Source organism: Fringilla coelebs (genome assembly GCF_963513975.1).
Source record: "Fringilla coelebs genome assembly, chromosome: 18".
Taxonomy (NCBI): Eukaryota; Metazoa; Chordata; class Aves; order Passeriformes; family Fringillidae; genus Fringilla; species Fringilla coelebs.
In genome coordinates this window covers 12,001,293-12,028,973 of record NC_140044.1, presented here as the reverse complement: position 1 = coordinate 12,028,973, position 27,681 = coordinate 12,001,293, and the positions used below count along the sequence as shown (strand labels likewise).

The following is a 27,681-nucleotide window of genomic DNA, read 5'->3' as shown; positions in this document are numbered from 1 at the left end:
TTGTTCTGTCACCACAAGGCTGTCATGGCAGGACACAGCCCTCTGTGCTGCTCTGGTTGAGCTCTGGGCTGGACAAGCCCAGAGCTGTGTGACATCCTGAGCTGTCAAATGGGCCAGGTCACCTCCCAGCACATGGAGCTGCCTGCTCAGAGACCTGCAAGATCCTCCTCCATTGTCTTCTGTCCTTCCAGCTGACAGGAACGAGGAGAGAAGTAGCACAGACTTAAAGTGATGTTCATGGAATTAATTATCTAAACATCACTACAAGTCTTAACTGCCGCTCTCTCAGAGGTGGAGGAGCTGCTGCAAGCATCACGAGGGCAGGAGCAGCACGAGCCCAGCTCCAGGGGAAGGGAGCTCTGCCAGCCTGGAGCCTCGTGTCCCGCCCTGGGAGCACGGGGACAGGGCTGGGACTCTGCCAGGCACAGCCCCCTTGGCCAGGGAGCAGAGGGAGTTGGGGGCTTTGCTCTAGTGGTGGTCCTTCAGGAGCTCTGGTGGTCCTTCAGGAACTCTCATGGTCCTTCAGGAACTCTCATGGTCCTTCAGGCCCCAGGAAATGCAAGCAACCAAGAGTCTTGGCAGGGAAGTGGGACTGCTGGTGGGACCCTCAGCGCGTTTCCCTCATGGCCCTGGATGAGGAGCTGGCTCTCACCTTGTGCAGCTGTGACACTGTTTGGAAAGAAGCTGCCTTCTTACGTTTCTCCTTGGTCCCTGGCTTGTGAGGTTCCTCTGTTGGGTGGAAATATTGATTAGTTACATTAGCAAAACATCTGCCTGCCTTGAAGGACTCAGGGGCACCCCAAACACCCCTAAAATTCCCATAGCCCTTGCTGTCTCTAAAGCAGAGGTGGTTGTGACCTGCTGCAAAACAAAGGCCCTGACCACCAAAAACACCCAGCAGCCATCTCCCACAGCACCCAGCTCTGGGTGTTGTTCCTCAGCTCCTTGGTAGCAAGACACCCCTTCACACTCCCAAAATCACAGGGCCACCACAACAACCCTACAACAGCTCTTAAACCAGCCCCCACCTACTCAGGCCAGGAAGGATTTTAGGGATCAGTGTGGATTTCCCTTTGCCTGGGCTGCCAGGGACAGGGATGCTGCACCAAAAGCTGGGCATGGAGGAGAGAAGAGGGAGAGGGAGAGGGAGAGGGAGAGGGAGAGGGAGAGGGAGAGGGAGAGGGAGAGGGAGAGGGGCTGAGGTAAAAAACAGGGTGAGGGGGTTCCTCACCTGAAGCAGAGCCCACATAGTTCTCATAGAGGGAGGCCAGGAGCTTGTTCTGGGATTTCTGGAAGACGGACACCACCGTCTCGTTCAGGGGGTCCTTGTTCTTGTCCAGCCACCCCACGATGTTGTATGGCACCTGTCCCAGGACAGGGAAGGTCAGGCCAGCCCTGTCCCTGCCCAGGGGAAGGTGTGGGGGCTGGGAGGAGCTGCCAGGGACGTACCACACCAGCGTAGTGCACCACCTCAAAGTGCGCCTCGTACTTGCGCTTCTTGTCCGGCCGCGGCTTCTGGAAGTTGGGCGACTTCCCGATGTGGTTGTCGTAGAGCTTGGACTTGAAGGTCATGTCAGAGGCTTTGGGGAACATGCACTCCTCTTCCAGGATGGACAGGATTCCCATGGGCTGCAGGAAGAGGGGGGATAAAGAGGACTGAGCTCAGTGTTGCCACGTCCCATCCCAAAACAGGGATGATCTGTGCCGCTGAGCAGGGGCTTGACCTGGGAGATCCCATCCTGGTCCAGGTGCAAGACACTGGCCAGAGGGCCAAGCTGTCACTGGCATATTCCAGGCTGCACCTGACTCCATGTGGGACTGGCCAGGCCTGCAAGACATGGGAGTTTGCCCTGGTCCAACAGATGGCTAAGAAGGAGGGATCCTCTCCAGGATTGCTCTTTTCCAAAAAATATATAAAAAAAGAGTATCCTTCATGCAATGGTGGAAATATTTTCTACAAGCTGCTCTGAATCAGTGAATGCTCAAGAGGCACTGATGGGCTGCAAGTAAGTAGGAAAAAAGGGGAAGAGATGATTGCTCTCTGGAAGAAAAGGCTGCACCAGGTTTTGTGGCTCGCCAGTGGGTAGAAATAGAATTTCCATGTTATCATAAAGTCAAAATTTGTGTGGAAAAGGTCTCAAAGGGGCTGGAGGCTCAGAGCTGTAAGTGTGGGGAAAAAAAATGTTGGACACTAGCCACTGACCAGGGAGGGAATAATTAAATTTTGGTAGCAGAGCACCCTCTGTTGCAGCCTTTGCAACAAACCATCTCACACTCTACCTTCTCAATCAGGTCAATGCAGGCCTGCAGGTCCAGGCCAAAGTCAATGAAGACCCACTCAATGCCTTCCTTCTTGTATTCCTCCTGCTCCAGGACAAACATGTGGTGGTTGAAGAACTGTTGCAGTTTCTCGTTGGTGAAGTTGATGCACAGCTGCTCGAAGCTGTTGAACTGCAAGAACAAAACAGATCTGAGTCAGAAGAAGGAGCTCCAGAAGGGAAGGTGGTGCTCTGATTTTTTTAAGATTTTCTAAGCCTTCTGATGTTTACATTCTTGTAACGAACTTTCTCACATGCTTTCTGTAAATAACTTAATGTTTTGCTTTCTTTTATGGAGGAGGAGAAATTTGATGGACTGTTGGTTTGTCCAGTGTCATTGGAGAGGTGGCACTTTCACCTTCCAATCCACTATCACTTTTGGAAATCTATAAATGTTGCAGTCAGAAATTAAAAGTGCTCTTTTTACCTTGGGAGAGCTGTGTGTGCACGTCGTGTTAATTCATGTCCTGTAGTGACAGGAAGGGATTCACTCTTGTGTTTTGCCTGGCTGTGAAGGGTGATCCCTGCCAGGCCCAGCTGTGTGGCTACCACAGCAGGTAGCCAGCAAGGTTAAATCATTCCTTGAGAGCTGCCTGCTTGCTCCAGATACATCAATCCAGACAAGAGCCCCTTTTCTCATCAAGGCCAGCACCTTCTTAGAGGAGCTAGAGCTCAAACCCCAGGGGACTGAGCTGCCCCTACAACACTCCCTGAACCCACTGCAGGAGCCTGCAGAACTCACATCAAAGATCTCAAAGCCTGCAATGTCCAGCACCCCGATGAAGAACTGCCTGGCCAGCTTGGTGTCCAGGGTCCTGTTGATGCGGGTCACCAGCCACTTGAACATGCGGTCGTAGGTGGCTTTAGCCAGGGCCCCCACAGCGTACAGCACCTGCCAAGGCAAAGCCCAGAGCACACAGTGAGCTTCTCCCTGCTCCTGCAGGAGCCACAGGCTGACAGAGAGCTCCTCCTGGCACACAAAGGATGGACAGACACATCCAAGGGGTTCGTGGTTACAGCACAAGCTCCAAAATTAGTTTTGTATTCCTCACAAGTGTGTTCCTGCCTACCTGGCCTATCTTGCCTCCAGGGTTTTAGGATATAAATTCAGTTTAAAGTGACATTTTCAGAAGCCTTGTGCCTGGCCAGAGCCTACAGCCCACTTTGGATAGGACACCAGCAGCTGAGGTCCTCCTGAACTGTGCTCAAGGACTGGCTTGCACTATTCAGGCCAGGTCTGAGCTCCCAGCTGGGGTGTGGCTGGAATCTGACAAGACACATGTTTGGTCCATTTGAGTCCTCTACAAGATCAAATCAGATGGGTGTTTAGATATCCAGAGTTTTCTGGTTTTCAGGGCTGAACTCTTCACAGGAGTGTGACTGTCTCTGAAGCAGATCCACAGAACCTGGACCTGCTCTGGCCAGGATCCAACCCACATTTCAAAGACACCAGACTGGAACTCCAGCCTTGGCTCATGTGCAAAGCTACCAGCCAGCTCTGCCACCCATTTCCCCTGCTCTTAAAAGCTAAAAACTGTGGATTCACCTTCTCCTGCTGCTCTGGACTCTCCTCCTACACGCAAGACAGTGAACTGAAGCACCAGTGGCAGCCCAGTGTGACGAGGGGACACATGTCCTGCTGTCCTGTCACTCACCTGCTCCACGTTCTGACCTTTGGTCACGTACTCATTGCCCACTTTCACACGAGGATGGAGCAGCCCCTTGATGAGGTCAGCTGAGCTGATTCCCATGAGATAGGCAGCTTTGTCAGCACCTGGAAAGCAGCACAAAGACATGAAGAGCCCTCAAGGAGGGTCTGGGAAGGGAAAAAGGGACCAAAATAAAAAACGACCTGCTCCTATGATGATCAGTGCTAACCACACTGTTTTTTCTACTTCCTCCAGTGCCTGTTGTGATTTTCCATCTTGAATAGTCTATGATGCTTTAAACTTTGAACCTCCTGACTGAGAAGTTACTGTTTGGAGGCCTGCTGCACCTTATCAGTGCTTATAAGGTTTTAGCCTTACTGATCTGGGATTCTCTATGCATTGCCAGTGGAGGTTTGAATTTCCACGCAGCAAATTTGAATTGACTAGAAGAGAGGTGATTGTCTTTCATAAACTCCTAATAGCAGATTGTAGCTAGCAAATCACCTCTGCAGGGAAATCACTGCCATATCAAAACCTTCATTAATTACCAGGTAGCAGCTAAGCCTGTGCTGCCACTCCTGAGGCACAGAAAACTGTTCCTTCATGAACGTTAACGTGACAAAGACTGATCCAGGTAATCATTTCTGCTGGATCCCTGCTGAAACCTTCCAAGTACGTGCTAGAGCTCCCCCTCTCCCTTCAGGTTTGCTCTGCAGCCTGACTGTTCTTAGATCTGTGCATTGCATTGGATTTTGCTGAGCAACAAACCAGGAAAAGTTTTAGACAGTGATTGTGTCCTACTCTAACAGCTCTTCAGGAAGCTGTAAGCTGAGCAAGTTCTGCTCCCAGCCTGGCTGGAATGCTGTCCAGCGAAGTGCAGGAGGTGAAGAGCAGGAGGAGACTGCACAAGATGAAGCCCAGCAGGGCTGTGACACCCTGTGATGCTGCTGAGACAAGTCGGATGCAGATGAGACCACCTTGCAGAGAGACTGTCCCAAATATTCCTGCTCAAGGCCAAGCCCTTGGTGCACCCCAGCAGGGCCTAAGTCAGTGAGGGATCAGGGGACCTCCACAGGCCAGGCAGGGGGAGTTATCCCAGCCTGGGCAGCTCCGGAGTGTTGGGGAAGATGAAACAGGAAAGCCCTATAAATATGATTGCCTGGCAAAAGATTTTGAGAATATGGAAACTCTAAGTGAGATTGAAATGAAAGCAAGCTCTGAGATCCCTCAGTTACTGAACAACTGGAAAACAATGGTGTGGCCAGCTGAAGGCAATCCCCTTTTGATCAGACAACCCCCTCTGCTTGCAGACAGCTCCAAGGGGCAGAGCAGACCCCACTGGCTTGGCAGAAGGGGCCCAGAGAGGAGTTTTTAGGGTTTAAAATGTAACACAGTATGGTGATGTGATGATTCTTATAGGCTGTATGTAAATGCTGTAGGATTTGTATCTTGTACTAGACTGGTTGGTGAGAATTAGAATATTCAGCACAGAAGAAGATTTATGGCATTGCAACGGGAACCTCGCTCTCTTCACTCTTCCTTGCTCTCTCATCCTCTTTCCCACTCTCTTTACCTCTCTCTCCCTCTTTGGGGCTGCTCTCAGCTGTGCCTGGCAGCTCCCAGCAGGTCCCTGCACCCAGGCCCTTTGCAATAAACCCCAAGTTCCTGACCTGGCTTTAGAGAGCTCTCGTGTCCGTCTGTCCTGACCGTCCTACCCCTGCTGCTCCTCCACTGCAGCACAGAGCCCCACTCACTTTCAGTGCCATCAGCCTCTGCCTGCTCTTCCCGCTGCTTTTGCTTGAATTTCATGTTCCCAAAGTGCATGATGGCCCCCACTATTTTATAGGAGCCGTATTTCTCATCGCTGCTGAAGCCCAGGATGTCCATGGCGTGCTGAGGAGACACAAAGCAGTCGAGATAGAACAAATTCACCACGCTGAGGGGAGGGTTGGTTCTTCTCCCACTGTCTCCTAAGGTACTCTCCCTGTCCTGGGACTAGGCAGGGTGCCCTCTCTGGTGGGCAAGGAAGGAATCCTGCCCATGGGGTTTGAATGTGGCTCCAGCTCCCACAAGACCCATTTGAAAGCCAAAGGACTGGCCTAGCACGAGGAGACCTGACTGATCTCTACAGCTCCCTGACAGGAGGGGGCAGCCAGGTGAGGGTTGGGCTCTGCTCCAGGGAACAGCGACAGGATGGGAGGGAACAACCTCAAGCTGTGCCAGGGGAGGTTCTGGTTGGACATCAGGAGGAATTTCCTCACAGAAAGAGTTGTCAGGCACTGGCAGGGGCTGCCCAGGGCAGTGCTGGAGTCCCCATCCCTGGAGGTGTCCAAGGAAGGGCTGGACATGGCACTCAGTGCTCTGGGCTGGGTATCAGGGTGGGGATAAATCACAGGTTGGACTCTATGGTCTTGGGGGTCTTTTCCAAATTTAATGATTCTGGGATCTTCCTTCTCATGGGCACTATGGGAAGTGCTCATGTGCCACAGGCCCTTCCTGATGCAGGGAATGACTCTCCCTTCCCTGCCTGGATGAGGCTGTTGGTGCAGATCAGAGTCACTCTGCCCTTCCTTTAGGCTCACAACAATCACCAATGAACCAGAGGGAATTCCCAACTGATTTAAAGAGGAACACACAGGAAGCCAGGGCACAGCCCCAGAGCTGCCCAGAGGAAGGCTGTGCCCTCCCCATGGCCAGGGCTGTGCACATACATCTGTGGCCATGAGCTCCTCGCCGTCATCCAGGTTGTCCACCGTTGTCACCCCCTGGGAGCAGAAGTGGTAGTCGTAGGGGTTGAGGGACAGCAGCAGCATATCTGCAGGGGGGTGACATGCAGAGGGTGAGGCCAGCCTGGCAGGGACATCCCTGGGCAGAGGGACAGCCCTGCACACAGATGGAGCAGGAAGGCTTCCCCAGCCTCACCAGCTGGCGGAGGAACAACAGCCTCTTCCAGCACAGGCAGGTTCACACATGGGTCCACCTCTTCTGTGCTTGTCTCCTGCTTGCTATCTTGGGATATGGCCTGGCTGCAGACTGATTTAGAAGTGGCCACCATGCCCTTGTGACTCCAGATAAGATTACTGCTCCCTCAGACCTGCCTAATAAGGTGCTGTTCAGCACCAAGCTCAGGAGCCCTCTGCCAAGGGCTGACCACCCCAGGGGCTGTGCCAGCCATCCTTCTGCATGGGGAAAGGCTTCCTGAGCGGGATGTGGCACCAGGAGGCTGCTCAGAGCTGCCCCAGCACAAACTCAGATCAGGTGGAGCTGTCCTGGGGATCACATCTACAGCAGTGCCCAGACAGAGCTGGGCAGCTGTGTCCAAGCTCACCTGGAACAGATCATCTCACCTGCTGAGGAGGCTGCAAAACACTTCCCTCTATCCCAAAATGAGTAAATGTGCAGCCTGCACACACACTGAGGTCAGTGCTGTACCCACCACCCCACGAGGACTGTGCAAGGCAGCTTTGCAAAGCACATTCCCACCTTGCAGATAGACCCTGGGTGACCTCTGCTCCTACACAGTGGCAGAAAGGGCTTTAGTCTGGCTTCTCAGGCTGTGAGGACAATGGAGGCTGGGCTAGATGACCTCTTGAAATCCCTCCCACCCTGAATCCCATCAATCCCGTGATCCTACACAGCTAGCAAAGTATTGAAGGGCAGAACCTGCACGGTGAGCTGGGTCTGCTCATTCCTGTGGACCCCAAAGCTGACAACAGAGCTCTCTGGGGCTGTTTTCAGGCCACCCTGCTCTAAGGGCTGTCCTGCAGCTTTGGCTGCCTTACCTTGCAGCTCTGGTTTCTTCCCAGACAGGATCTGGTAGAAGATGTGGTAGCTCCGTTCTTTGGGTTGCTGGAAAATCACTCTGGATTTTTCCAGAAGATCTAGAATGAAGTAGGGCAGAGGGATCAGAACAGGGCTTGTCCCTTCCCAGAACTGAGCACAAATGGTGGGATGAATTCCCTCCCCAGGGCAGCTACTCACAGATGTCAATGTCTGCAGAGGCCAATTTCCCTGAGGGACCAAAGTGGATCCGGATGAACTTGCCCTGAAAACACCCACAGGAGGTAAGTGCTGGGCTTGCCTACAGAGCTACAGCTCTGAACAACCCCTAGAAACTGAATTAATTTCCCACTTCTTGAGCTTCTGCTGATGCCAGGCAACTTACTGAACTCTGTAAAGGGGTGAAGTTCTCTGCTTTGTAATGTGAAGAAGCTCAAAGAGCATTGCCCAAGGGTTTAAATACCAGGCAGGCAGAAATTTCACTGACAGCAGATAAACCCCTGTCCTCAGGTCTATTCTTACCACGGACCATTCTGTGACACAGAGCCTGCCTGCAGCCCCTGCTCCGTGCTGGGCTCAGGGTCCTCCCAGCAGTGCCTCCCTCCCCTCCAGGCACAGCAGCTCTGCAGCCACAGCAGAGCCAGGCTGGGCTTAGCAAAAACAGTGCTGCTTTCTGGAAGGGACACACTTCTCTGTCCCAGAGCACTCCAGGCTGTGCTCACTGTCCCTCTCAGCTTTGGTCCTGCCAGGGATGTCTCTCCAGCCACAGGCTGTGACACCAGGGTCATTCATGCTGGCCACCATTTGCTGCACTGAAAAACCAGAAACACGTGGCTCTGGCAATCCAGTGCCACTGGGAAGCAGATCCAGCTGCCTGCCATGTGCCTGTGGCTCCCAGGGCACCCACTGTGCATGCAGCCCACCCCAGCAGCCACAGCTCCCTGCCCCGCTGAGGCACTCACAAAACGCGAGGAGTTGTCGTTCCTTATGGTTTTGGCATTGCCAAAAGCCTCCATGGCTGGGTTAGCCTCGATGATTTGATCCTCGAGGGTACCCTGGAGAACAAAACCAAAGGGTGTGTCACACAGCCAGAGGGGATCTGTCACCAAGAGCAGGGAGCAGGGCCAGGGGCTGCTTGCTGCACTCAGCTGTCCGTGGGACCTGCTGCTCCCGAGGCATCTCCGTTTATGAGCACAGCTGGGTTTGCAGCAGGGCCCTCTGTGGCCTTCTCCTCACCCTAACTGGAGCCCCAGGCTGCTGTCCCCTCTGCACACAGCAGTCCTTGCCCCCTTTCTTAGGAGCTACACTATGCAAACCAAGGACAAGCTCATGTTGTCACAACAAGCTGAATCATTTCAGGCTCTCTGATGTCAAGCATTTCCTCTTCCACAAACCAAAGTCTAGGACAGCTCACACCAACAGCACATTGTGAAACAAGGTCCCTCCACCAACAACATGCATTGCAGGGTCCCAGTGTGATGGGAATACACCACAAGTGCCAGCTGGCATGATCTGCTGGGAATGATCTACTGGCATGATCTACTGGGGCTCTCCTGAGCAAGCCCTAAGATGAATCCTCTCTTAACCTTGTTATTCCACGTGTGTTTCTCTGCTCAAAGATTAAGACACAGCCTCTGCATAATGCAGGTAAAGCAGGAGAAGGATTTGAGGAAAGGAGAAAGAAACTGCTCCAGTCTGCAAGAGACTGCTGCACCATATGGAACATGGTGGGGTTTGACACCTGCTACAGAGTTTGGTGGCACAAACACCTGCAGGACTTTTTATGAGAGCTTTGCCCATACTCTGACACATTCCAATCCACAGGGCTTTCCTCAGGTGGGGAGCACCAGCTCTGGGCTGCCCACCCAGAGCCACTCTCTCTTTCCAATGCTGGAACCACAACTGCTCCCCACCTCTGCAGCTCCAGGTGTGTGAAGGGCAAAGGAGACAGGGAGCAGCTGTGCATCACACAGTTACCAACACACCTGAGTACCCCTTGAGCTCTTATCTCGAAATGCAGCCTGGCCTGGGCAGCCCCAAGACCCAGAGGTTCAGCCCCGAGCTGTCTCACCCTGTTTGTCCCAGTGGTCACTTGTGTGGTGACAAACATCCCCAGGCAAGGGTGTGCACCAGCTAAAGGCTCAGAGTAACCAAGGATGTGTGACTGAGCCCTTGGGGGGTTGGGAGCCCCAGGGGCTGAACCTTTGCTGGGTTTCTTGGAGCAAACACCTCAGAAATGTCCCCCAGGCAAGGACATCAGCTGCCTGCAGTGCTGGGCAGTGCCAGGGCTTGGCAGAGGGTGGCAAGTCTGGGCACCAGCAGGGCATTGGTGTGCAGCCAGAGCACTGGGCTGCCTGTGGCAGAGGGGCAGCTCCTGCCCCTCAGCACCAAGACCCCCAGCTGGGCTTTGAGGCTGAGGAGGATCTTCAGGGTGTGAAGGCTTCACCTCACCTTTGGAGGAGCCCACACTACTCCTAGACAAACACTGGACAGAAATGAATGTTTCTATCCAGAGTAATTATCCCTTGAAGGAGAGGCTGGAGTCAGAAAGGCAGAAAGAGATGAAACAGCAAAGCTTCCAGCTGTGGGAAGGAGGCAGACACAAAGCCAAGAGGAGAACTAAGCAGTGCCCAGGTGCTGCTCCCAGGCTTAAGGAGGAGGCCCCACACATCACCCCATCACAGATCTGTGGTGCAGCAGAACTCTGTCCTCAGCATTAAAGAGCCCACAACACTTACCCCAGTTTTAGTGGCAAGAGCTGCCTAGAGAAAGGAGAGAAAATTATCTTTAGAAATCCAGGAAAGCCAGGCAAGAACCACAAGAAGCATGGTCAGAAAAGCAGGGCATGACCATTTAGTGCCAAAAAAAAGTCCAAGAGAAAAAAATAACTTGGAGGATTAAACTTTATAGGAGAGGCCAAAAAGTTGTTAAATAGATTAGCTCAAGAAAATAAAGAAATGCATCAAAAAGCAAGAACAGTTAAATTCAAACTTGAAGAAGAGGAAAGAAAATAATGCTGAAGTATTGCTTGTCTGATACCTAAAGCAGCCAGTTTGCTTCCTTGAGGGGAAAGCAGGCTGGAGCCTCAAAGTATCCAGAAGAAATAAGCAATTGCAAGGGCAGCTCAAAAATAACCAGCACCAAAGAAAAGCAAGATTCAAAACAAGAGCAAGAAAAGCACAAGGTAGAAAAGGGTCAAAATCAACAAAAGGAGGGAAAAAAAAGGAGAAAATGCTGAAAAGCAAGGCTTAAAAGAGGCAAGGTGGGAAATGGAAGGTTTACTTCATCCCTTTAATGTTCCTTAAGAGGATCACTGGGGTGTTGAAAGAGAAAGAGAACAACTAAAGCACCTCTTCCAGGCTGCACGGTTTGAGCAGCCACATTAAAAAAAAAAAAGAAAAAATTCCATTTCCCCTTGAGCAGAATAATTTCAAGCCTTGCTTGTTCAAAAGTCAGGGAAAAGCCAAGCCCTGGGTGGGTCAGACCAAAACACGTTTCCAAACGCAAAAAGTTGGGGAAGAAAAAGTAAGAAGAAAGGGGAAGGCGGGAAAAAAAAAAAAATTAAAAAACAAAAAAAAAAAAGAAAGAAAGAAAGGAAGAAAACAACAAGAACTTGTTTGAAAAGAAGATCTTACTAATTTCTTGCCCGGTGTGTCGCCCAAGGCTGCGACAATGGCAAAGTACTGAATGACCCGCTTGGTGTTTACAGTCTTACCAGCACCAGATTCTCCGCTTAGAGCAACAGAAATACACAGATAAGGGCATGAGGCAAAGAACAGGCACAACCATCAAAGCCTCGGAGGATGGCGAGGCTGCAGCTCTCCCTCACCCCCCAGCCCGCGAGGGTACGTGCTTGCATTCGGGGCTTGCCCTCGGAGCGCCACCAGCTCCGGGCTGTCCGTGTGCCCCAGCCGGGCTCAGCTGCGGGCCCAGCCCTGCCCGGGGGCTGCAGCTGTCCGGGATCAGCCCCGCTCCGGCCGGGAGCTCTCAGCACGCCCGGCTTTGCTGGGGCACGGCGGGGATGGCAGCGGCACGGTGCCGGGGTGCAGGGTGCCCGCTGCGGGCTGCGGGGGGCTGAGCTCATCCCTATAGTTAGTGCTGCTGTGCCATTGTAATCCCAGAGCACAAAGAGCCGGGGGGAGCGGGCAGCGGGGCCGCCACCGGACACTCGCCAAGCATCTCTCCGCAGCCCCTGCCTTTCCTAATTAGGCCATGGCCGAGGCTAAAAATGTCCGTGGCTCCTGGCAGCGGCGAAGGGTCCTTTAGAGTCCTTTATATAGCCCTTATCTAGATGTCACTTGAAATCAACCTGGCCTCCACCCTCCCACATCACCCTTCTCCCCCGCCGCCGCCCCTCCGGCCACCATCTCGCTCCGGCCTTGGCCTCCATCTCTGCTTTCCCCCGGCTCCCCGGAGGGTGCCGGTGCTCGGGGCGCCCCGCGGCAGCTCCCGCAGCTGTCGGGGTGCGGGGGAGCCCGGCCCGCGCGGGGCTTTGTCACCTGGCACGGTGGCGGCGGCAGCCTGGGCGGGAAGGGTGACAGCTGCCGGCAGGGGAGGGGACACTGCCGGGGGGGCTGCTCTGGGCACAGGGTGCCCGTGCAGGGAGCACAGCACGGGGGGTCTCTGCTCACTGCGGGGCTGGGCAGGGCGAGGAGATGCAGGGGCACTTACGTGATGAGCATGGACTGGTTTTCACGGTCTGCAAGAGAAGGAGCCGGCGTTAGGGCAGCGCTGCCGCGTCCCAGGAGCCCGGGCTCCCCGGGATGGGGTCCCCAAAGCAGGGCTTACTGCGGAGCATGTCGTTGTAGGCGTTGTCGGCGATGGAGTAGATGTGCGGCGGTGCCTCCGAGCGCCGCTTGCCCTTGTAGGCTGCCACCACGGGCGCCGTGTACACCGGCAGCCACTTGTAGGGGTTGATGGTGACACAGAAGAGCCCCGAGTAGGTCTGCAGAGGGAAAACTGGTAGATGAGGGATGGGGGTGTCCCAATGCCCCCTCACCTCCCCACCTCACCCCGCCCCACGGGTGCCATGGGCTTACATAGATCATCCAGTGGGAGTAGCGGCGCTTCAGGTTGTAAAGCACAGAGGCCTCGTTGAGGTGTGTCAGCATGGCCATGTCCTCAATCATGTCAAACTTGGGGGGGTTCATGGGCTGCACCTCGTCCTCCTTCACCACCCGCGTCTGTCAGAGGAGGGGGACAGGTCAGAGGGACCCCAGCTCTCACCGAGCACCCTCTGCCCCAAAACCTGCCAGCTGGGAGGACACCCTGCCAGTGCCGTGCTGGGCACAGCCTTGGTCCCTGTGCCTGCTGTCATCCTGGCAGGGCTGCCCAATGTTCTGGGGTGACAGGCCCAGGGCAGCCCCAGCAGCATCCAGCCACAAAGCCCAGCTGGGACAAGCACACCCAGCTTGTTCCCTCCTCAGAGAGAGGGGCTCTAGCTGAGCCTGACAGAGAGGTCCAAGAAATTCCCCCAAAATATGCTTGACACCCCCATCCTATGTTCTCCTTCCCAGCCTAAAAACCCATGCCAGCACTGTCTTTTGCTCCAAAGGCATCCCTGGTTATTTGGGCAAACAGCTGAAGCCTGTACTCCATCACTTAAAACTGGATTTATTTAATCCCATGAGACCAAGCACGGGGAAAATATCACGTTACATATCTGGCCTGGATGGAGAAGCTGGATTTAGCAAATGGTCTTGTTAATAAAGACTAAATGAAATCTTTCGGAGGTTTATCTTTTTTATGGGTGTAGATGAAGCGGGTGGTGTTAAAAGGCGCCAGGTGTTAAAAGCAGGAGGGTACACAGAAGGATAAGGGAGGGCTTTATGTCTCAAAACTTTCTGCTGGAAATGCTTATCCAGGGAAAGCTGATACAGTTTCTGATTTTGTAAATCCATGACAAATCATTAAAAAGACAGTTTCAAGAGGCAACAGCAAAAGAGGGTTTGGAAACTGCTCTGTTCTCAGAATTGGAAGGTGTTCTAAATATCAGAAGAAACTTCTAAAATTTATAACTCCTCTATGAAAAATTTTACTTTGGAGAGGGAAAACCTCTTTACTTGCTTTCCAAAATTCAGACAAAAATATTTTCAAAGCTTTGACACTTTTCAAAGACAATTACATATCTCCTTTTTCACATTTAGCAGGAACAAACCATTCTTAGTACTATTCTGACTAGAGAAGAAATAGAAGTAATAAAGTCTATCATCTACTGCCTGGTGAGGTCCTTGTTCTTTTTCCCAGTTTCACACCAGTGAAGTTGCAGGGTCATGAGACTTCCATAGTAAAGAAAGGAATATTAATTGAGCTCATTTGCAGCTAATTGCACTGGATATTATCTTGACAAATACCAGCTGGTCCTTGCTTGCTTTGCCGTGGAAAACTGGAGCCTCTCTGCCCGTCACAGCCTGTCCTCCCAACAGCTCACCCCACTGCAAATCTGGGCTAAAAGGAGCAGGAATTGGCCAGCTGGCCCCTTACCTGTTGTTTCAGGCTCCGGGATGAGCCGGGCACTGGTTCAGCATCTCAAAGGGCTGGGCTGGGGGTGCTCCCCCATCCAGGAGCTGTGCTGGGCCAGCCCCACCATGCCCTCGATGTGTCCCTCAGGACACCCACAGGGCTGTGACAGCAACCCCTCGGTGGGAGATGCTGAACTGGTGCCACTCTTGGCAAGGAACTGGCCTACGTGTGCTGACACTGCCGTGTGTGTCCCCCCAGGGCACGACTGATCAGGGTTATCAGCAAGAGCTCATGGCTTCAGACGTGATCCTGTCACACGTATCCCCCTCCACACACACTTGCTCTCCCTTGGAAAAGGAAAGGTATTTGCTTACTTCCTTATCTTTGGTTTCCACAGTGACTTTGCCACCAGAGCTTTCTTTTATTTCCACTTCGATATAGGCTTCTTTCTCATCTGGGATCCAAGCTCGCTTCTTTCCTGGAGGGGACATGGGGAAAGGGAAGGGAAGGGAAGACATAATACAGGTTGAAATGTAGGAGACTACGTGAAATTGTCAACTGAAAGTCACATAAATGCATTTTGATAATGTGGAAGGACAGTGATTATTCCTTCCTGTGTTCTTGGTCATAGCAGATGGGATTTCTTTGCCCTCTTCATGTTTGGCAGCTTTTTATTTTGATGGGGTCAGCTTCTACCCTGACAGAAATCTGCTGTTTCATGTGTGCCTGAACTCACACTGTCATGAGAAGGGGACAGTGTGAGGAAGCAAAACTCTTCTCTTCTGCCAAACTGCAAGGAGCAAGGTGGGCCCTGGATCCTGAGCATGGCAAGCCATGGAAGAGCAGGGTGGCTGGGACAGAGAGGACACCTTTAAAATGAAAGAGCTGCAGAAGCCTTTGACAACAGTTCCCCAGTCCTCCTGCCCCTCAAGGCCAGGGGAGATGAAAGATCACCTCCACCCACACCTCAGCAAACCAGGGGAAAGTCAAAAACCTGCTTTTCTCACTTGTAAGATCTTCCAGCCCTCCAGGGTGCTGGGGGAAGGAATTCTGCAGAGCCTGTGATGCCTGGAGGAGCAGCACAGGGAGATGGGCAGGGAGGACTCCTGAGAGAACCACAGCAGAGGGACAGGCTTGGGGACACACCTGGGCTGGGCTCAGGGATACACCTGGGCTGGGCTCAGGGACACACCCGGGCTGGGGTGGGCTTGGGGACACACCCGGGCTGGGCTGGGCTCAGGGACACACCCGGGCTGGGCTCGGGGACACACCCGGGCTGGGGTGGGCTTGGGGACACACCCGGGCTGGGCTGGGCTCAGGGACACACCCGGGCTGGGGTGGGCTCGGGGACACACCCGGGCTGGGGTGGGCTCGGGGACACACCCGGGCTGGGCTCGGGGACACACCCGGGCTGGGCTGGGCTCGGGGACACACCCGGGCTGGCTCGGGGACACACCCGGGCTGGGCTGGGCTGAGGGACACACCCGGGCTGGGCTCGGCAGCCCTGGGCTCTCTCTTACCGTCGAACGGGATGGTCTGAAGCTTCAGCTGCTCCGTGTAGCTTTTCCGGAGGTACGGAGCAGCCTCCCCAAACTCGCTCATGTCCAGCAGAGACATCTTGTCCATCTGAGGGAGACTTGGCAGCAGCAAAGGAAGAGTCAAAGACACCTGAGCGCTGAAAGGAGGGAAAGACAAGGGGTCAGTGCATGGGGACAGTGCCCACTGCTGGGCTGAGAACCACGAATGACACGGTCACCAAATAAGCTTTTGATTTTAGGGAGTGAGAGAAGACAGCAACAACAATGCTAGCTGATAAAAATTATATTAATGAGACAATTACTGATACTTTCCCTTCTGCTGTCATCCCCCCACTGGAAACCCCAGCTGTGTGAGCCGGAATCACTTTGGTGTCAAAATCCACATTCCCACTTTAGGTGAGATTGTCAATAACAGCCCTTTCCTTGATAAGCTCAGCTAAAACCCATCCCAGCTCTACAGAGCCGCTAGAGCCCTGGTGCCCCGCACAGAGACCCAGGGCTGTTCTGCTGAGCAATACTGCAGCAAGATAAAAGCAAGGCTGGATGTATTATCCCTGGGAAGACCCTTCTAGAAGGCTGCTGTGGCAGCTGCTTGGAAAAGCACTTTATGACTGTGCTTCTTAATATCCATCTAATGCAGTGCCACCCTGCAGAGCTCTGGAACGGCGCAGCCATCACGGATGGAGCCACAACTTGGCAAAACGTACGGTTCTCTGCAAAAATGCTCATGATCCAGGTCTGTCCCACCCTCCCCCGTGCCAGCAGAGCCAGCCTCTGTCCTCTGGGATCAGCCACCCTGCAGGGGTGAAGCGGGTTAGTACAGGGGACACGCGTGCACACAGACATGCTCTGTATTACTGACCTTGGTGCTAGGACTGAGTGGCTCTGTGCATGCTGCAAAGCCCCTTTTTATTGTGTCTGTCAAGGTCAGAGTGGGAAAAGATATGTCAGAAATTCCCATGTGTCATGTCCACACAGCTCCATTGGTGCTGCTGTCCCACTGCCCGGACAGACACAAAAGGCAAACTTCACTTTTATCTCTCTGCAAATGCAGCCTGGTTATTTTTATTCCTGTATTGTCAGGCGAGTACAAAGGCAGAGTGAGACACTGCAGCTTGGGAAGGCAGCACAGCTCTCCCAGCCTGCTCTGCCTGCTCCAGGGGGGAGCTGAGGAATGAGAGCTCTGCCAGTTCCTCCTGCACCTGAGCACTGGGTCCTGTTGCTCCTGCCTCCCACCATGCCAGGAGAGCTGCTGCTTGGTGGGATGTGTGTGGCTGCTGCCTTTTCCAGCTGGAACATCCCAACTTCTCCCTCAGCTCTTGTCTAGCTTCTCCCAGACAGATTGTCTGGAGGAGGAAGGACTCTGAGGCTTGATCCTCCAGGTTCTGCTCTCTGAACTCCCCACCTTGCCATGGGAGCTGGTTTTGTGGCTAGACCAAGTTCATAATCTTTCAACAGAGAGGTTGCTGGGTTTCCTGCACACCATTTTACCCAGACAGAACCCAAAGGTGCTGTGTACAGCACGGTGATCACAGCCTGGAGCACACCTCCATCCTGGCAGCACAACCATGGGCTGCCCAAGATGGGAACAGGACACCCTGGGGCTGTGCCAGCTCAAGGAAAAGCCACTTAGCTGCTGGCATCCAAAGTGCACTGAGGTTTCTACCCTGGAGAACCAGGGCCCGTGGCTGCAGGGTTTGATATTCCCCATTCAGCACCTCTCACACCCCAGAGTAACTTGGGGCTGCTACAGCCTCCTGACAGTGGGGGAAACTGAGGCAGGGAGTGGTTAAGGATCAGCTGTGCAGTGCTGTGCCCAGGCTGGATGTGGCACAGGCTCGGTCACTGCCAGAATAGCAGCACCAGAGGCTGCTTTGGGCATGTGGCTTCAGCCTGGGCACACAGCTGAGGCTGCAGAGAGATTTTTGCAGCCCCAGCACCTGCCCTGAATGCAAGCCCCAGCCACAGTCAGTCTTTCCATCCAGCACACAGGTTTGCTGCTGCACCCCCCAGTCTGGGTTCCCAGTGCCATCCTCTCTGCACCCCCAACAGAAAGATCCCTGCCCTCCCACCCTGCTTTGGAGAGATGTCTGAGAGATTCAGGGGGTGAAGGAATGTGGGAAATAGTAAAGGTAAGATTTTCAGAAAACTGGAAAAGCAGGCTTTAGAAACAGAAAGAACAGAGAATCAGCTACAGCTGTACAATCTGCAGGTAGAAAAAGTTACAATAGTATAGCAAGTAAGGACATGAAACAACAGCTTGAGGAAACCTCCAAACCCAGAGGAGGACTGCAGAGCCATCCCCTGTGGACTGAGCCCCAGAGGGAGGATGGCTGGGCTCAGGGATGGTTGATGTTGCCTTCACTGGCAGTAATGTCAGTGCTTTGCATGGTGCCAGACTCCCCCAAGAACTGAAATGATCCCATGGAGGGGAATAATGCTCCCATGGAGGGGAATCTGTAGCATGAACAGGGCCTTTGGGTACATCAGGATGAAATGGGGTGCAGGGCCCCATCCCCATGTCCCATGTGGGCACTCCTCAGCAGGTTAGTGTTCAGGAGTGCAGGTCCTCATCTGGATTTATGAGCAGCTGGTGCAGAGCTGGACTCCACCAACGCATCTGCTGCAACCCCCCAGGTGAGACCATGGGGACACGAGTCCTGAGGTCCCTCTTGATCATGGCATGCTCAATCTTGCCAAGATGGCAGAGTTCCAGCAACCTGAAGAGCCACAGGCTCTGGGGGACCACAGAGCCCTCTGAGGTTACCCTGGTGGTCATCTGCCTCTCTGTCCTGGGCTCAGAGTCAGGTTTCCACCCACTCCCTGGAGGGACCTGAGGCTTTGGTGGGTCCTGTGCCAAGTACCTTTGCCACAAGCACCCCGGCAGTGGGATGAGCCCTTGGCCCAGCCCCACCAGCTGGCCCAGCCTCACACATTCTTCTCAGGGCATGTACTCGCCCCACACTCTGCTCACCCCCTCCCCTGCCTTATCTTTAAAGCGATTTTATTTTCGGAGATTCCTCCTGCAGTTCCTTCTGTTCGCCCTGGTTCCTCTCCCTCTTTGAAGAGGTTCCAGCAGGGTCCATCAAAGGCCAAGCAGATCTGTAGAAGGGGAAATGTGAATTGGTCACTCCAGCAGCTGCTGAAGGGTTCTTCTGCCAGGTTTGGGTGGTTTTGGCGCTGGTGTTTGTGATGTGGTTTTTCTGGACGGTGGGAAGCTCATCCTTGTATGGCTGGCAAGGCCTGAGCTGTGCCCTGCTCAGGCAGGTGAGACAGGGCAGTAGGATCCTATGGACCTCCCACAAAATCCCATGGGCACAACAAGGAGCTCATGGCTTCAGCCTGAGCAGAGGGCAGCTTTCTCTAGGTGGCTCTAGAGTGAACAGTGTGCCCAAATGACTCCCCAGCCCTGCACAGCCACCCTCAGCAGTGAGATCATCTCCTCTGACCACTGAGACACCTCTGCTCTTCCCCTGGGCTCTGTGCTTGGTGTTGGTTCCCCACGATAAGATGGAAAAGGAAGGGGCTCCTCAGCCAAGCCCCTGAGGGCTGGTCAAGCCTCTCCCCATGGGACAGGGCACCACCAGCACCAGACAGCAGAGCTGCCCCTTCAGTGAACGTTTTGTGGTCAGACCAACTCCTGCCCAGCCCTGGAGAGCCAGGAGGGTGCCAGGGGCTCAGCCACCCTCTCCAGAGAAATCCTCTGGCTGCTCCCTGACCCTCAGGAGGAATGTTTCCCATTAGCAGGCTCTGATAAGTGGCAGGAAGGAGAATTACTCTCCCTGTCAGGCAGCTCACTAGAGGTTTCCACACTTAACATATCCCCACTATCAGCTCCCTGAAATGCACTGGAGGGGGGTGCAAAGGCAGCTGATTAGATAAAGACAATCTGCAGAGGGGCTATTTCAGGCATATTTCCATGGAGTGGGAATGTCTGCTTGCACTGAGGCAGGAGGTGACAGGACAGTGCTGCCAGACTGGTCACATCCCTCCAGCTCAGCCTACCCATGCAAGGCCCCCTGCAAGGCAAAGCCCTGAGCCCCCCCCCCCAGCCCTGTCCCACCAGGGTGACAGAGACAGCAGCCACCAGCCCAGCACAGCCCCCTCAAAGTGAGCAGGAGATGGGGGCAGCACCAAAGGTTAGGTGCTCCTGTGGGGTTTAGGATGGGGTTAGCACTGGATCCCCTCATCTCACAGCTCTTCCCACCATGGTGCTGCCTGGATGTCCCTCCCTGGGGACAGTGCTGGAGCCATCCTTTGGCAGGCAGTGCTGCCTCTCTAGCCCTCCATGAACACACACACAAAGCTGCTGCTGCCATGAGCACCCTCCTGCAGTGGCTCCCACCTTGCCCTGGGCAGCACAGGCATGTTGGTGGCTGCCTCCACACAGGGAGCCTCCAAAATGAATATCAGGAATGAGAAAATACCTGGAAGAGACATGGCATGAGAAATTATTGCATCGAGTTAGCAAGCAAGGTAACACACAGGCATGGAGAGAGTGAGGTCTGGAGACTGGGAAAATTGGAGGGGTTTTGTTTGTCGGCCTTGAATTTTCCAGCTTTGAGGTTCTGGGGGTTTTCTTCTGGGGATTGCCATGATAAGGTATCTTGTAGGAATGAAGGTTGTACTGAACACTGCAAAATTACAGTAATGTGTGACCCTCCAGAGAGGTTTTGGCAATGCACTTCAAAAGAGTAAAGAGAACCTTGCCCTGTTCATCTGAATACTTAATAGCACTTTAATTGCAGCTGGCCTGCCAGGACAGACCCTGGAACACGGCAGCCTTTGGAAATCATGACCAGCAGCTGCCTTGGAGGCTGCAAGGGAGGGGCAGAGACTGATCAGAACCAGAGCTGGGCTGCAGTTCTGACACTGTGGGCATGGTCTGGCCCTGCAGTGCCCCAGCTGCTCTGGTTTTGCACCAGTTTTCACCTGCTGTGAAATCTGGAGCAGGTTTGGGAGATTTTTGGAGGAGGTTGGGTGGGTGTTGTCCTGCACATACAGACCAAGCCCACACAACCAGTTCCTGGGGCAATCCCATCCCAGCCCCCTGCTATCTCCATCCCTCTTGCACCTTCTCCCTCTCTCCATGGGAAGCCTCCCCAGTACTCTGGGTCATCAACCCTCACACAAGATTGAGCTCAGTCCATCTCATGGCAGGGGACAATTGTTCAAAGTGGAGTGGCAACAGGCATGGGAGCTCCTTATGGGATCTGCTCAGCTCGGACCTTTCTCAAGACCCAGGAGGGAGCAATATTCCTGCATGTCCTCACATCATGACAGGAGAACTCACCTCACTATGGCACATCAGTCAAGATGGGCTTTTCTGTGTCAAAACTGCAGCAAATGTCTGGTTGCAGGTATCCAGTCTCTAGTCTGGACTGCAGACAGCAGCTTTCCCCTATGAACTATCCCCTGTCACTAAACAAGGCTCTGTCCTATGGCTTTTGGGCTCTGGGTTTTCCTGAGCACCCCAGCACAGCAGCTGAGCTGGACATAAACACACAGAGTCTGTGCTCCCACCTTCTTGGTGGCTGATAAGTGAAATAACCCTCCCTAGAAGTCTCTAAGTCCCTCCTGAGGGGCAGTGAGGGGACAGGCTCTGATCTCTGCTCTCTGACCAGGAACAGGACCCAGGGAATGGCTGGAGCTGTGCCAGGGAGGCTCAGGCTGGAGATCAGGGAAGGTTCTTCCCCAGAGGGTGCTGGCACTGCCCAGGCTCCCCAGGGAATGGTCCCGGCCCCGAGGCTGCCGGAGCTCCAGGAGCGTTGGGACAGCGCTGCCAGGGGTGCCCAGGGTGGGGCTGTTGGGGGGTCTGGGCAGGGCTTTGATGAACCCAGTGTGTCCCTTCCAACTCTGGATATTACAGAAGCTCCCCGAGGCAGTAAGGGCTGCTGGTGGTGGGGACCTGGGCCCAGGACCAGCTGCTGGGTCCCTGCACTGGGGCTGCTCCCTGCTGGCAGAAGGGGATTCTCACCGTGGCTGGTCTCCACCCTGGTGCTGTGGAGGCTTGGGCACAGCTCAGGGGAGCAAAGGTGCAGCCTGGCACAGCAGGTCTGTTTGCCACCCCTGGTTCTGCTGCCCCTCTGGCAGCCAGGCTCGGGCTATTTATACCTCACCCACAACCACTTCACGGCACAGAAGGGTCTGGTGGAAAAGCCAAGGAAGTGAAATTACTTTGGGGAAGAAATGACACTACCCATTTATAAATAAACCCGGGTTTCATTGATCTTTTAGATGCTCCCTTGGCAGAGAATCCAATGTCACCGCTCCAGCAATGCAGACAATACTTGGGCATTGTTTTATTCTCAGTTACAGGGAAAGGGACAGCACCAGCTGCCGTTCTATCTTTAGCCCATGAGAGCACCCTTCAATTGTTCTGCACTTCAAACAATAGCCCCACGTGGGGGAGAGGAGGATTGCTGGCTTTACCACAGCGTTTTGCATGGAAATACAGCCTTAGAGACACCAGATTTCTGTCACGCCCTGGCTGAAGCTGGTGCTTATACCGCAGGGAAGCCAGGGTTCAAGAGTGTCTTGTTTTTCTTGTGGATGATGGGCCAACAAGAGGTTTGGCTCCCCAAGGAGACTTTTGAACTCTCTTCCATGAAAATAGCCCTATTGTTCTGTCTTTAGGGTCTGGTGCTGGGCATCACATCATCTCCTCCTGCCGTGCCTTTGGGGCTGCCCTATTGCAAGCACTGGTTTCTGCACTGATGCCCAAATATCCTGAGGTAACTCAGAGCTGCCCAAAACCTCAGACTGGGCTAAATTGGTTTCTTTGCTGCTGGTAATGCAAAGGGGAACCCAAAGGGGCTTTGGATTTTTTTTCCTCATTACAGGGTACCAGGGAAGTGAGTGTGCGAGGGATGAGCAGCTCCTTGGAGGCATGGAGGGGCAGCCAGCGCCCAGCTCTGCACCCACCGGCAGCTGCAGGGTATCAAATGCCCGTGCAAAGCTCGGCACTGCTGTGCGCAAGCGAGCTGCTGCCTCTCTGATGGCTCTGCCGGTGCCCTCGGGCACGGCCGGGGGAGCTGGGATGTGCCATGGGCATCGCGGGGCGGGATGCGGCTGCCCGGGGATGTACCTGCTGCAGAGCTGCCTCTGTCGTGTCAGGCTCGGCTGAGGGAGGACAGCAGGGTCATGGCACAGCTATGCATTGCCCCCACCCCGCTGTGGCCGAGGTTGTCTCGAGTTTCAATTGTCTGAGCGCAGCGCAGCCTTTGAAAGGGGATGCGACAGCCCAAAGCCACAAAGCCCATCTTTGAAGGCTCTTTAACAGGGAGAGGAGAGGTTTACAAATATAAAATGCTTTTCTTTAAACTTTGCGGGACTCTATTTTTAGCAAATAAAGATAATGGCCCAGTTGCTGTTGTTCATCTTTTGTTGCATGGAACATGCCAAATACTTACCATGTCTGCCATATTTTTTTATGATTCAACCTCCTCTGAGCTGCATCGCAGCTCTCTGACCCTGTAGCAGAGATTATGAGCAATCTGCATGTACAAATCCTCCCCGGGCTACTGGATTACTCTGAAAAAATCTCATTCTCCAGAGTCAATTGGGAAAACGAGACAGAAAATGCAAGTCACAGATCTCTATAAAATACTTCTTCTATTCTGATGAGGGTACATTCATTCCAGGAACTCACAAGGAAAGGGCAGAGCTTTTTTCCCCAGCTTTTTGCAATGAATTGGGACTATTTTTGCAATGTTTTGCTTAGAAACTGAAGCTTTTTATGCCCTTTCTCAGAGCAAACATCAGGTAGGGGAGATGCAGGACCCTAAAGTGAGGACTGAGAAGGGAAATGCTTCTGTTTGAGAAAACTTTGTATTTCTGCACCCTTATTAAAATTTGTTCCTCATGTCTGGTGGGGTCTGAGCTGGATCCTGGCCCAGGACAGTTTTCCAGTGAGATCAGACTGGATTTCCAGCTGCCAATTTCACAGCCTGGATCTGTGTTAATTAAGGTGTGAATCCACAGTTACAGATGGATGGGGCAGCAAAGAGGAAAAAGAAAGAGTAGGACTCTGTGCCCAGAAAACAAACAGGGTGGGTGTTTATAGAATCACACAATGGTTTGGACTGGGAGGGACCTTAAAGTTCACCTCATTCCATATCCCTGTCACTTCCATATCCATGCCTATGTCCCTTCCACTAGACCAGGTTGCTCCAAGCCCTGTCCCATCTGGCCTGGAACACTTCCAGGGATGGAGCACCCTGTGCCAGGGCCTGTCCACCCTCACAGAGTAGAATTTCTTCTCAATATCCCATCCAACTCTGCCCTCTAGCAGCAGGAAGCCCTTTCCTCTGGTTTTGTCACTCCATCCCTTGCCCAAAGTCCCTCTCCAGCACTCTTGGAGCGCCTTTAGGCACAGGAAGGGACTCTGAGGTCTCCCCAGAGCCTTCTCCTCTCCTCTTCTACCCCCAGCTCTCCCAGCCGGCTCCAGAGCAAAGGGGCTCCTGCCCTTGGAGCATCTTCATGGCTCTGCTCCAACCTCCCAGGAGAGCTGTAACTACAGAGCTTCATTTTGGTGACAGATCCCAAAGAACAGAGCTAAAAGGCTCAAAATGACCTGGACAGCTCCTGGCACAGGTAGCAGGATAAAGAGCCAGTAATGTCCCAGCCTGTCCAACAGTAATGAACTCTCTGTGGAGGGTGACCAAAGGCAAATGTAACAACAGCCGCTGTCCAGTTTGCTGGAGGCACATCCCAGGGTCAGGGCCGCCTTCTCATCCTCCTCTTAGTGCATCCCACTTCAAAGTGCCCTCCTGAGATTTTCCCTTGCTGCCCCAGGGTGCTGTCCTTAACCCATCCACAGCCTCTCTGCAGGTTAGGTGGGTCAGGAACCCTCCTGTATAGACAAGTTTGGGGCAAAGGGCTTTTGGTGGGGCTTAGCAATGGTGCTGTGGGGTTTGGCACTAGTGCAGTGACAGACTTGGTGCTGCTTTTGCTGCTGCCTCACAGCCATCTTGGTACACTGATGCAAAGGTTAAAGTCCCTGGCCCAAGGTCACCAGCAAGTCAGGGGTCAAGTGAGGAAAGGACTCATAGGCAGGCAAGTGACACATCCTATAGTTCTGGGACAGGGTCACCCAGGGGATGGGGATGTCTCCATCCTGGGAGATTCTCAAGGTGTGGTTAATAAAGCCATGGCTGCCCAGTTCTTGTTCTACGGATGATCCTACTGGAGCAGGAGATTGGATTAGAGACCAGACACCTCCCTCACAGCAGGAAATGTCTGAGCTAATCCCTGCTGGTAGAGAAGACAGGAAAAAAAAAGTATCCAATGGCAGCACTCTAGAGTCAATTAAATAATCTAAAATCTCTCAGTTTTGTAACTGCAGGATCTAAGCATCATACATGAATTTACTCATCCCACTCCCAAAGCTGCACTAGTAAAAGCTGAAGTCCAAAGATGCAGATGTCAGGCTGGTTCTGTTGGTTACACTCAAGCATCACACACACATCTCCTCACCAGCCATCAATGGTTTCAACCACTTGTAACACAATTCCAAAGGCTGTCAGGAACTGAGCTGAGTCAATGAGGGTCCTGCTTTACTCTCTCTCTCACGGTGGGGCACAGGGTATTTGTAAAGTCTTACTAACGAAACTGCAAACCCTGTGGAAGCTGCGGGCCGAGTGCCCCGGCGGGGTGGGAGCGGAGCAGCGGCAGCAGCAGGGGTTTGGTGCTGGAGCAGCCGGAGGTGCGGGGCCGGCCCGGCTGCGGATCCGCAGGCGGAGCGGGCAGGACGGGCCGGGGCAGGGGCCGTGGAGCGGAGCAGCCGAGGCAGGAGGGCGCCGGGTGCGCGGCCCGGGCTCTGCTCCCTGCAGCGAGGGCTGAGCGGGGCTGCAGGGAGGGCAGCGGCAGCGCAGCGGGCGGGCAGGGCTGGCAGGGCTGCGGCAGCCGCGGAGCCTCCAGCGGGGCCGAGCCCCCGGGGATCCCCCGGAGCCTCCAGCGGGGCCGGCCGAGCCCCCGGGGATCCTCCGGAGCCTCCAGCGGGGCCGAGTCCCCGGGGATCCCCCGGAACCTCCAGCGGGGCCGAGTCCCCGGAGCTGCCCCGGAGCCTCCAGCGAGGCCGGCCGAGCCCCCGGGGATCCCCCGGAGCCTCCAGCGGGACAGAACCGAGTCCCCGGGGATCCCCCGGAGCCTCCAGCGGGGCCGAGCCGAGCCGAGCCCCCGGGGCTGTCCCCGGTGCGGCTCCGGGCAGAGGCTGCCGGGGAGCTCCTGCCTGCCCCGGGGGAGCTCCTGGGGAAAGCTGCCCGGGAAGGGGCCGAGTTCGGGCACTGCTGGGCCACCGGCTCGGTGCGGAGCGCTCTCGGCTGCTGCGGGAGCCCCAGCCCTGCCCTGCCACAGCGAACCCGCCGGGGCTCGGTGCCAGCACCCAGCGCTCCCACAGCGACCCTGCAGCCACCGCGGGCACCGGCACCCGTAGGGCCCAGAGCCCCCGGCCCTGCCCAGCACGGCCAGCGCTGGCCCCTCCAGGCCTCACCCAAGTGGGGCACAGGGGCCCTTGCTTGGCTTTTTTCTCTTGAACAATCCGGGCACAAAGCCGGTGGGGAAGCAAAGGCCGGAGCTTTTGGGGGCTCCAAACCTTTAACATCGGCCCCTGCAGCTGCAAAAGCTGCTCCCCAGATCCTGGCTCCAGCAATTCTCAAGGCTGTCATCACCTTTAGAGCGTGAATGTGGATTTTGTATCTCTGTGGCCTGATGCTGGGTCGGCCCAGAAGTCCCTGTGGTTCCAGCAGGAAGGGTGGCCAAATGTCTCCTGCCTGCTTTGGTGGCATCGCTGCAGGGGCTGCTGCTGTCAGAGGCCCCTCTCTGCTGGTGACAGCTCTGCTCTTGGGGACACTGCTCTGCTGCAGTCCAGGAACACGAGCAGTGCCCAGTTCCAGCAGCAGCATCAGTGGGACCCCCAGCCCCTGGGTGTCCGTGCCAGCACGCCCAGGGACCTCCAGCCCCAGGAACCCAGAGAAAGTGGATATCACAACTCTGCAAACACTGCTTGTGCCCAAAGCAAATGCAAAGAGAGCTGTGACAAATAAGGACAATGTATTTACAGAAGACAGTAAAAACAATAAACTTATTTACATTATAAGAATCATTATAACAACAATCTATATAATGTATCTACAGACGGGTCTAAGAAATAACAATCTTCAAAATGTATTTACATAAGGCCCAATGAAATAACAACCTTCGAAACATATTTACAGAAGGCTCTATGAAATAATAATATTCATAACATATTTACAGGAAACTATCAAAGAAGAGTCTATAAAACATATGTACAAAACAAAGATTTCCACAGCCAGCATCTCTGTCAGTTCTGGAAGAGAGGGAAGCAGCACGGGGCCATTCCAGCCCGGCCCTGAGGGCAGTTCCCTGTGCCCCCAGGCTGGCACACGCTGGCACAGTGGGACTCTGCTGCCAGCCCCGAGCCCAGCTGGGTGGGAGCCGGGCCCCAGGCGCTGGGCCGGGGCTGTGTGGCCCAAAGCAAGCACAGGGCAGGCCGGGTGGTGCTTGTGCCACCACAAGCCAGAGCCCCCTGGGCACCGTGTCCCTGAGCCCCAGCCTGGCAGCAGGGGACCCACCCTGCCTGTGGGCAGGGCATGGCCAGCACCTGCCTGTGCTGCTGCTGGGGCTCCCTATTCAACCCAGGACCACGGGCCCTTCCTCATCTTCCTCATCAACTTCCATGTCCTCCATTTCTTCCTCCATATCAACCTGCAGCTCCTCAACAAACTCTTCAACATCCACCTATCATTTCTTCATTATCTACCACCATATCTACTTCCATCTCCTTCATCTGTCAGGCTGCAGCAGGAAGCCAAACCTCACAGTGGGGTCCTCTGTTCCACACCAGCACCACTTTGCTCCAGCCTGCCTGGGCAGTCAGGGAGTGCCCTGCACATCCTGCTGGGATTGGTGCTT

At 54.3% G+C, this 27,681-nt stretch overlaps 2 protein-coding genes across 3 annotated transcripts in view; both read right to left on the bottom strand.

The window, feature by feature from the left end:
* Positions 1–11,983, bottom strand: part of LOC311160669 (myosin heavy chain, skeletal muscle, adult-like) — a 28,063-nt gene extending 16,080 nt beyond the window's left edge. For both annotated transcript variants that reach the window (XM_084217679.1, XM_084217680.1), the window contains exons 1-13: positions 11,577–11,983; positions 10,486–10,509; positions 8,710–8,802; positions 7,949–8,012; positions 7,750–7,848; positions 6,679–6,782; positions 5,722–5,860; positions 3,974–4,092; positions 3,061–3,210; positions 2,281–2,451; positions 1,450–1,629; positions 1,232–1,364; positions 653–729 (exon numbers count right to left, since the gene is read on the bottom strand). In XM_084217679.1, coding sequence (XP_084073805.1) covers positions 653–729; positions 1,232–1,364; positions 1,450–1,629; positions 2,281–2,451; positions 3,061–3,210; positions 3,974–4,092; positions 5,722–5,860; positions 6,679–6,782; positions 7,750–7,848; positions 7,949–8,012; positions 8,710–8,802; positions 10,486–10,509; positions 11,577–11,831 — 1,608 coding nt within the window. In that variant the 5' untranslated portion in view covers positions 11,832–11,983. The remainder of the gene's footprint in view (positions 1–652; positions 730–1,231; positions 1,365–1,449; positions 1,630–2,280; positions 2,452–3,060; positions 3,211–3,973; positions 4,093–5,721; positions 5,861–6,678; positions 6,783–7,749; positions 7,849–7,948; positions 8,013–8,709; positions 8,803–10,485; positions 10,510–11,576) is intronic.
* A 129-nt stretch (positions 11,984–12,112) lies between these two features.
* LOC311160673 (myosin-7B-like) lies at positions 12,113–16,708 on the bottom strand (the record flags this gene model as incomplete). Its single annotated transcript, XM_084217683.1, is given in 7 exon segments — positions 12,113–12,446; positions 12,536–12,692; positions 12,787–12,930; positions 14,584–14,687; positions 15,730–15,841; positions 15,843–15,884; positions 16,610–16,708. Coding segments are annotated over 7 exon segments (690 nt in total). The 3' UTR covers positions 12,113–12,414.
* Positions 16,709–27,681: the final 10,973 nt, after the last annotated feature.